The 10417-nt window shown below is 32.6% G+C and overlaps 1 protein-coding gene across 1 annotated transcript in view; it reads left to right on the top strand.

Annotated features, from left to right (window-relative positions):
- Positions 1-8991, top strand: part of LOC107745994 (tyrosine-protein phosphatase non-receptor type 4-like) — a 39839-nt gene extending 30848 nt beyond the window's left edge. The window contains exons 14-25 of the mRNA XM_016560024.1: positions 2676-2835; positions 2932-3012; positions 3724-3780; positions 4052-4208; positions 4296-4468; positions 5571-5661; positions 5750-5811; positions 5915-6061; positions 7194-7322; positions 7402-7550; positions 7660-7795; positions 8706-8991. Coding sequence (XP_016415510.1) covers positions 2676-2835; positions 2932-3012; positions 3724-3780; positions 4052-4208; positions 4296-4468; positions 5571-5661; positions 5750-5811; positions 5915-6061; positions 7194-7322; positions 7402-7550; positions 7660-7795; positions 8706-8804 — 1441 coding nt within the window. The 3' untranslated portion in view covers positions 8805-8991. The remainder of the gene's footprint in view (positions 1-2675; positions 2836-2931; positions 3013-3723; positions 3781-4051; positions 4209-4295; positions 4469-5570; positions 5662-5749; positions 5812-5914; positions 6062-7193; positions 7323-7401; positions 7551-7659; positions 7796-8705) is intronic.
- Positions 8992-10417: the final 1426 nt, after the last annotated feature.

Raw genomic sequence — 10417 nt, 5'->3', positions numbered from 1 at the left:
CGCACGCTCGTCTGCCGCTTTAAATTCTCAAACTCGTGATAGCAGGATTGATTCTGATTGGCTGTCAATGTTTTTATCATTCATCAGCTGGAAAAAATCGTTCTGAAAGTGATTCCAATAATATCGTTTCTCTGTGCCTTTATCGTTATAGTTGTGGTGTGGACTCTGCTTTTCTTTAATATTGAGAACGATTTTTAGAACTATATCTTTATCGTTATATTTATAGTTATCGTTCTTGGTGTGAACGGGGCTTAAGTCTATAGTTTGTGTGTCAGAATGTTTCAATTTATTAATTGTGACACTTATTACCAATTTTCATTATTTTCTATTTGATCACTTAGTTATTGGAGTCCTGTAGTTTTGTTAACGTTTAAGTCAGAAAAACATGTTTGCACAAACTATTGCAATCAATGTAATGCGTTTTTAGTTTAAGTTTATAGTTTGTGTAAGATTGTTACACTTAATGTATAGTCAAATTTATTGGCGATTTTTCTGTATTAGTTTTCATTTATTTGATCACCTATAGTTATTGCAGTCCTGTAGTTTAGTTAATAATTCATAAAAACATATTTGTGCAAAATGTCGCATTCAATTTAATGCATACATTTATAGTTTACATGTAAGATAGTTACAATTAAACAATAGTAACACAAATTATTGGCAGTTTTCGTTATTATTTATTTATATGTTCACCTAGTTTTTGCAGCCCTGTGGTTTAGTTAATCATTTGTAAAACCACAATTATGCCGTTTGTTTTGCTTGTTTTAAGAGGCTCCTTGTTTGCGAAATAAGTTGAAGATATTAATGCTTCAGTATAAGACTCAGCTAATCAATAATGATATTAGTCACAAACTATTTTCAGTATTAGCTTTCATTAATTTAATCAATTAGTTGTCTAACAATTAATAAAAAAAGGAAATTATATACAAAAACAAAGTTTGAGTGTTCGTTAAGTTTGTATGTTAAGCGGATCAGGCAATTTGGATGCTAACCTTCATTCATTTCATCTGGTTAAAGCAAACAATTTTACGCTATTCAGTGTTTTTGACTCGACACATTCAACTGTCACAACCCACAGTTAAACAACACAAAAGACGAATCGGATATCTCTCCCTTCAGCCTGACAGTCCAAACAATCCTGATCTTGGTTCTTGGCAAATTTTTTTAGCCTCGTTTGTTTTTATTATGTAAATGTCCTGGAGGCCGGGATGCTGAGCGCTGTCTGTAGACTGCAGAGCAAAGGGGCTTTCATGCTTGAAATTGATAAATTGTTGGAAATCTTCACTAAACACCCAGCAGATATACAGCGCTGCTCATGCCTCCTGCTACTTACTTACAGAACATAAATCATCGTTGTTGCCTAGGCTACAGCGTTTTATGAAAAGTCTGGAAAAGGGGGAATCAGGGAGAATCAGATCATCTTACAAATGAACCTTGGATGGTTTACAGTTCAGTTTATCCCTGCTTACAGGCAAGGTTCCCGCGGTTATGGGGAAACATTTTTAATTAAATTAAGATTTTTTTTATATATATTTCAAAAACATCAAAAAAAAAATTTAGGCTTGGAAAAAACTGAATCAAAGTTGTCTAGTCGCTTGCTTCTAAAATATTCAATCTGCTAGAAATTGCTGTTTGTAAGGGCAAAAATCCTAGTCTAGTTATCATGCACAACTGGAAAAATTATGAAAAATGAATAAGTGAAAAGATGTGTAAGAGGTCAGAGTTTGTCATGTCTATAATTTTGCTGTAATAAAAATGCAAAAAAAAAAAGTATAAGAAATTTATGAAATAAAAAAGAAATAAAATTAATTAATTAAATTAGTACATTAAAAAAAAAATCTGAAGAATTATTTTTCATCTGTGTTGAATATTTATCAGCCAGTATTGGATATTTAATTTGGGACATTTGGTTCTTCATATATAGTGCTAAAAAATTGCAAAATTGTAAAATAAAAAAATAATAAAAGTGTAAATATACATTTTGGGGGAAAAAATAGGTTTAAAATATAAATGTTACAGTGTAAGAGTTACTTGCTATTGATGGTCATTTTTAATGTTTTTGTAGTGTTCGTTTCATTTTTAATTATTTTATTGCTTAGCTTTTGTGGCACTAGGATTTTTTTTAATTATTATTCATTCGTAAAACGTGTTTGGACAAATTATTACATTCAATTTAATGCATACGTTTATAGTTTGAGAATTTTTTATTAATCAGTTTATTGCCAATTTTTCATCATTATTTTTTATTGTTTTATCTCAGTTGAATTTAATGGAAAGTAATGGAAGTGCCAGATTTATCTCTTTAAATGCATTTTCTTAAAGAAGAGATTTTTAACTATTCAACTTTCATGTCAAATTGAGTGGTTATCAATAATTCATACTGTACATTAATAATAAGGTGTGATATTTGTTTCTCTAATAATGCAATAGATGGCGCTAAACACTTACACAAATACTCCTTCATATGAATCATTCATACACTCTTACAGGAGTATGTTTTCCAGACTATTTATTTATTCATTTATTTACTTTGAAATGGTCAGACATTTGATTTATGCATTTTTATGTATTTATTTGATTTATCTTGCAGTTACCGGCCCTGACCTCTAAGTTACACCGCCCACAAATGCAATATGTGATGCATTCATTAATTCAATGCATGAATGTTTTCTCAGGTCTCCTGATGTGACGACAGACGAGCAGCCGCCTGCTCTGCCCCCAAAACAGTCCAGAAGAGACCCTCTGACCCACAACGGCAGATCCCAGTCTCAGCATGAGCTGGACGAGCACCTCAGCGAACTATACAACGTACCTGCGGCGTCAGGAAGGAGCATGGTGAGGAAAACACTTTCTTACAAACATACACACATGCTACATGTGTTTGTTCATCTCTCGTTCATCGTTAAATTCATATTTGCTTTTTTTCCCCAGAATGGAGCCGTGCCTCATGACAATCTTGTTCTGATTAAAATGAGGCCAGATGAAAATGGACGATTTGGATTTAATGTTAAGGTGTGTTTTTGGTTATTCAACTACGATTACACTTTTTAGAAGTTAAGATCGAATATCATAAATCATAAAAAACTATTCTCAATGTGGTTTCAGTATTCAAAATGGTTTAGATGTGTCTGCTTTTTAACACTAGCTTTTAACAATATATTTTTAAATTATTTGTCATTTTACAAATAAAATTTGTTAAATTACAAAATTGTAATTATAATAATCAATATATATTTATATTACATATGCAATAATATATACATGATATACAGTATATTCAATTTAAATTTTTATATATATAAAATTATTATATGTAATATATATTTATAATGATGTATAATAATGAATAATAATTACAATTGTACAAAAAACAATACTTTATATAAAATATTAGTTTTTTTAATGACAGAAACCTTACTGTATACTTATTTAATACATAAAAAATACTTTCAGGTTTTGATTCTTTCTATTAAATTGTAATTAAAATGTACATAATAATGATAACAATAATTATTTTTTTAAATATGTATAAATATATATATTTAAAAAATAAATATAATTTTAAATATGTATAACTAGTTCATATATATATATATATATATGTGTGTGTGTGTGTGTGTGTGTGTGTGTGTGTGTGTGTTTACTACTAAAATGCATTTATAAATGTATGTATTTAGTATGTATGTGTTTATATATGTTAATAAATCTGTTCTTCATCCACAGGGTGGCGCTGATCAGAGGATGCCCATCATAGTGTCCCGTGTGGCTCCAGGAACTCCGGTAAGTTCATGCATCACTCACAGATCAGATGATGTTGTGTTTTTATGTCAGGTGACATGTGTCTCAAAGTCAGGAGGCGCTTCAGTAAACAGCAGCTCAGCCCGATGATGAATGATTCTCGATTTCATTCCTTTACACAGGAATATTGAAGTCTAAAAGATTTGAAATTCAGTTTGTTATTTACGCAGTATGAATTAAATGTTGATTTTCCACCACTCACTGCAATTTATATGGCCCTAACCTATCATCTGTGACCTTTGACCTCTGTCAGGCTGATATGTGTATGCCGCGCCTCAACGAGGGCGACCAGGTGGTGCTGATTAACGGGCGTGATATCTCAGAGCACACTCATGATGACGTGGTTATGCTAATTAAGGCCAGCTGTGAGGACCAATCAGGAGAGCTCATCCTGCTCGTCAGACCCAATGGTACGATCTCCAAATTTGAATTTTAGTAGTTAAAATTATATGTGAAATTTAAAATACACTGACTTTCTTTCCTTCCTTTTTCTTTAGCCATCTATGACGTGGACGAGGAGCAGGAGAAGTTGGATCTGGAGCCAGATTTCCAGTATATTCCAGAGATATCCGGTCTGGAGCAGAGCCACTCGGAGGCCGATAGTTTGAGATCCTCCATCCAGCTGCTGAGAGATGGCCTTTCCAGCGGTACCGTGCTTGCGCAGTTTGATGTAAGTAGGATTTTTATTTTATTTTTTTCAGTTACTGTAAATCTATTTTAATTGACTAATAATATTCTATTCTAAAATTCTATATGAAATTATACATTATACATATTTTAAAAAATATTTTGTTTTTATATATTAGATTTTTATATATTCATATTTATAAATTAAGTAGTCCACACTTTTAATACATTTTTAACATGCTGTAAATTAATTTAATAAATTACATTGCTTGTCTTATATATGTCAGATGTATTGCTATATATATTCTAAATAAAAAGGTTTCTTTTAATATATTTATTATTATATATGTACTATAGTTATTATATTTATTTAGGCACTGTAGATCCAATATTAAGATATCAATTTTATTTAACCAATAATGGTTTAAGAAATATTAGAAAATTATACAGAAATTATGCAAATTTTAAAGTATTCTTTTTTCATGTATTATATTTTCATATATTCATTTTTATAAACTATAAATAGTCAAAATCAACATCACTGTAGAATTTATTTTAAATTATGTAACATTTATTTGATGTTATTATATATTATAATGTTTGTATTTATTTTGTCACTGTAGATCCATTTTAATAATTTAACAAGTAATATTTTAAGAAATATTAGGAAATTAAACAGAAATTATGAAAAAAAAATTCTAAAAATTTAGTTTCTATATATTTTCATTTATTTACTATGGATAGTTCAAATCAACAATTGGTGGTCTTATTCATTGTTACATGTTACATATATCCATTTTGATTTTCATGTCTGATTGTTTTTGCTTTCTTCATCTAGAAATCTTACATTGCACTGTGTTGTCGGCTGCATTACATTTTAGTCGCATCATTTCCTGTTGCTCTTTTCAGGCTGTCTCAATTACTTCCTGTTTGCTGAGCTTGCATTTTTTATGTCATGAACTTGTACTAACTGCAAGCTTAATTTAGCCTGTTTATTGCCAATGATAATAATAGTTATGACAGTTAAACAGGCTAATATTGCACAGTAACACACAGTAAACAAGATCAAGTTAAAGTCATGTTATTTTTGTTCAAACCTCGGCGGAAATTGTATTTTGTACCCTAAAACATTTACTTTCTTACAGCAACTGTACAGGAAGCGTCCTGGGATGTCCATGTCATGCGCCAGATTTTCGCAAAACGTCTCCAAAAACCGCTATCGGGACATTTCTCCATGTGAGTACACACAGCTTGTGTTTATATTGGACTCAGAAATGTTTTCATGATTAGCTGGACATTCAGAACGGTTTATTTTGTGACACAGATGACACCACTCGAGTTGTGCTGAAGGGGACGGACGATTATATCAATGCAAATTTCCTTAACGTAATGAGCATTCATTACTTATTGCTGTTATTTTCAAATTAATTTGGCAAGTTTTTGTTCTTAGAAAATGATAATCTGTATATATATACGTGTGTGTTTTTAGATGGAAGTCCCTGGTAAATGTGAAGTAAAGCGGTATATCGCCTGTCAAGGGCCTCTTCCTGGTACCTGCTCTGACTTCTGGCAGATGGTGTGGGAACAGAGTGCCGCCCTAGTGGTCATGCTCACGACACAAGTTGAACGTGGCAGGGTATGAATTTTAACAATTTCATTAAAGGGGTCATATGGGCGTGGCAGAGTCTTAACTTTGATAAAGAATATCTCTTTGGTTTTGAGACTTTAGTCTTTGCAACTTCAGGGATCTTATCTATGCACAATCAGCTTGTAAAACTCCAAAGAGAAAGGAAAACTTGAAATCGCATCATATGACCCCTTTAAATAAAAAATATTCACACTCATAAATGTGATAAAAATTAATATTTGTTTAACTGAGTTATTACTTTAATAATATTTTAAGAAATTCTGTAAGAAACTACAGATTGTAAAAATATTTTTATATTATATTTTTATACATTTCAAGTAATCAACATAAGCAATTGGTGATTTAATTGTCATTTAATAAATTACAAATTTTAATAATTCAGTAAATTACAAATTATATGTGTGCACACACACACACACACACATATATATGTAAAATTACATTTATTCAGTCACTGTAGATCCATTTTAATTATTAAACTAATGAAAATTAATAAAAATAAGATAATAGAATAAAATAATTTAAAATTTTCTAAGAATTTTTTTTAAAAATCCTTTGTTTTTATAAATTGCATTTTTTTTTTCATTTTCATAAACTATAAGTAGTCAACATCAACAATTGGTAATTGAATACATTTAATAAATTGCAAAATGTCATGAATGAATTTAATAAGTTACAAATAAATTACTTTCCTGGTCATTTGTGTCAGGCTCATTGCTATGCGTTGTTATTTTTTTATTATTATTAAATATCTTTAATAATCTTATCTAATTGTATTGTTTGTTTCTATAATCAAAATGTAAACATTTATAAACAGCTTTTCTGCTGATTTAACCAAGGCCTTGAGGGCGGGCCTAAATATTAACTAATGAATTTTTGGCTTAGTGTGTTCCAAAGTCAAAAAATCCAATCAAATCCTGACAGATATATCAAGTCCTGCCCTACATTACTTGTCTTTTAATGTTTATATTAAATGTAAATGTCACTTTACGGAAGTTAAATTATATGAAAATGCCATTTTGTGACTTTTTTGCTTCGATTTTGTCCTCCATATGGTTGTGTTCTGATATATAGCAGTGATTTTGCCATATATGGTATATCTTGACATTTTCTGTTTTAGGTGAAATGTCATCAATACTGGCCAAACGTTTCGGCAAGTGGCACCTACGGAGGCTTTCAGGTTACATGTGTGTCAGAGGAAGGGAACTCGGCATACCTGCTCAGAGATTTGACGCTTTCACACCTGGAGGTGACATATCTCTTTACATGTTCTATATTTTTTGTATAAATACATTTCTGTGCTAATATCTGTTTGGATATTTGTACAGAGTAAAGAAGAAAGGCAGATTTGTCAGATGCAGTACTTGGCATGGCCTGACCACGGCGTTCCAGATGACTCGTCGGACTTCCTGAACTTTGTCAGTCAAGTACGCAGCAAAAGAACTGACGCATCTGAACCTGTGGTGGTTCATTGCAGGTCAGGCCTGGAAAATGTTGCAACAGTATCATCGATCGACATCCCACAGGCTCAAAAACACCATAATGGTGAACAAAATGTTTATTGACTCCACCCCTTTTTCTTTCAGCGCTGGGATTGGTCGCACCGGGGTGCTTATCACTATGGAGACAGCGATGTGTTTGATAGAAAATGGTCAGTCGGTGTATCCCTTAGACATCGTCAGAACCATGAGAGACCAGCGTGCCATGATGATCCAGACTCCTGTGAGTAGTCTAGTCCACATTGCAGCTCTTTCTGGCCAAGAACCGCCCACTTAGACAGGAAGGGACTGTTTGATTGACAAGTAAAGTTGCGTTTAGTATGTATGTAGATGCGCATTTATCACAGAAGCTTTTTCCAAAAACAATTTAGAGTGGTGAATTAATACAAACAGACTCTCTAAAAATTGCGGCAAACCAGTTAATTGAATTGCATTGAATGATCCGCTAATGTTATGTTTAGTACGTAGTAAATACAGATGCACATTTATGGAAAATGCTTTTCCCCCAAAACTATTTATAGTTCTACCATGAGCTACAGTTTCAATTTAGTTGACTTGTCATTAAGTATCTCAAACTACTAGGGATGTAACGATTAACCGCGAGCCGGTTGAAAATCGATATTTAAATTTTGTCATTTAGCAGACGCTTTTATCCAAAGTGACTTACAAATGAGGACAATAGAAGCAATCAAAACCAACAAAAGAGCAATAATATGGAAGTGCTATATTAGTATATTATTATAGTGTTATATTTCAATTTGACAAAGAAATGTGCAGCATTTTGTCCAAGCAATAATAAAAGGACAATTTATAATTTCTTAAATCTCATTTTGTTTAAAAAAAATCGTGAATCAAATCGAATCGTGAAATCAAAATCGTGAATCAAATCGAATCGTGAGTTGAGTGAATCGTTACATCCCTACAAACTACGTTCATAAATATCAAAAATTCGACGTCACGAACTTCGCAACTTTGGTTAATCCAACAATTAATTCTTTCCTGGTGGACTGATACAAAAAAGGGTCTCAAAAATTGCATCAGACCAGCTAATCTCATTATGTTTATGCATAAATACAGTTTTGTTTATTCATAGTGCAGCTAAATCACTTATTGTCCATTTTATTTGTTTCCAGAGCCAGTACCGTTTTGTATGCGAAGCGATTCTGAAAGTTTATGATGAGGAGCTTGTAAAGCCATTTGAGACTGAGCCTCCGGTCGAAAAGGAAGAATGAACACCGCCCTTCAGCATTTCTGAGGTTCTTCTGTGATTTACAACTACTGCCAGTGAGATCTGCGCTCAGCTCACTGTCGCCTCCTGCTGGAAGGCAGTGGACCTGATCGCCCGCAAGCTAGAATACAGACGAAAAAGCACTATTGCACTTTACAGCAACAAACAATGACTTAAGGGTATTTTTCATTTAAAAAAAAACAGTATCATGTTACTGATGAGTAGGTACGGATAATGTTAATCATTTGGGTTAGAGAAAGAAATTTGCTTTTGTGCCAAAAGCTGAAATGAGCCACAGTCCATGTCAGAATTAACTCTTGCAACTAATGACAGCACGTTTTATGTTTTATTTATTTGTTTTGGGGGATTTTTAACAGTGGACTTGAACAGCAGGTGCAACAGGTGCTCGGCACATTCTCTTCCCTTTTCCTGACTGTGACTGTAATTGTTTTAACGTTTAAGTTTAAAACATAAGTTAAAATCGTTAGCTTTTTTAAAATTGTCAAACAAAATCAACGCTTTTAACGATACACATTTCATTAGTTTTTACCCTGGCGCTTTAAATCTAGTCTTTCGTAAAGTACATTCTTTACTTGATAAAGTTTCCATGGTAACATTAAAGTTCTCTATAAATTTAGCGAAATTAACAGGCCACCAGCTGCATTAAATATGAGCCATGGTGAAGATGTTTCTTGCTGCCAAATTTCACAGCCGTTTGCCTCTAAAACCGGTTGGTACGTCGCTTTGGCTAATCGCTATTTATTGCAAGGCTACGTGTAGTACGTAAAACGGCTGGCATTTTGTATCGTTAAATATGCATCAGGCAGCTGATCCCCTTTCAGATCCATGTTTGCCGGATCTTTGAAGCATATTATTTAGAAAATAAAGCTGAAGTATGGACGCAAATTAAATGTTTAATGTACGATTTAGTCTAGCATTCTCTCTGGTTAGCGTAAAGATCATCACATATTCGCAATTACCAATTTTCTTCCATGTTTACGATCAAATTTTCAAAACTTCTACTGTAAGAAATCTATTACCTTCAGATTTTAGTTGTTCATCCTGTACGAATAATTTTGTGTTTTTGGTTGAGAAGAAATATCTGCTCCACTCTCTGAAGATACCGGTTTTAATTCTGCTTATCATTGGTTATGCTTATCCATATCTCCTCTTCTCTAACTAGTTACCTGTTAGCTATTACCTGCAATATACTCGAAAGGTGGTCATAGTTCATTTAATACTTGCTATGACTGTAGAGATGATGACATTTACTGAACTCATTGGCCGCTTTAACGTTTTATTTCGCTAAATTTCGCTAAATTTCACCGCAAGTGCAAAATTTAACAATAAATGAATTTAATGCATTTTTTTGTTTTAAGTTCTCATTTTCTGCATTCTGAAGAGAAAGGATACGTATGAATTATGGAGCATAATTTTTTAATGTGACACTCCGGACCATCTTAATAGTTTGCGAATGTTTTTACAAACATTTCCCTCCATATGCCGTTTTGCGGTGCCATTGTGCAAACGATTTAGTGTCAAGGACCAATCCCGCCCACCGTTTTGAATGTGAGCCGATTTTGCTTCAGTGTACGTTGTTTAGCGCAGCAGCTAGAA

Source organism: Sinocyclocheilus rhinocerous, unplaced genomic scaffold (genome assembly GCF_001515625.1).
Source record: "Sinocyclocheilus rhinocerous isolate Xijiao unplaced genomic scaffold, SAMN03320098_v1.1 scaffold1339, whole genome shotgun sequence".
Classification (NCBI taxonomy): domain Eukaryota; kingdom Metazoa; phylum Chordata; class Actinopteri; order Cypriniformes; family Cyprinidae; genus Sinocyclocheilus; species Sinocyclocheilus rhinocerous.
The sequence above is the reverse complement of the archived record's forward strand: the minus strand, read 5'-3'. Positions and strand labels throughout refer to the sequence as shown.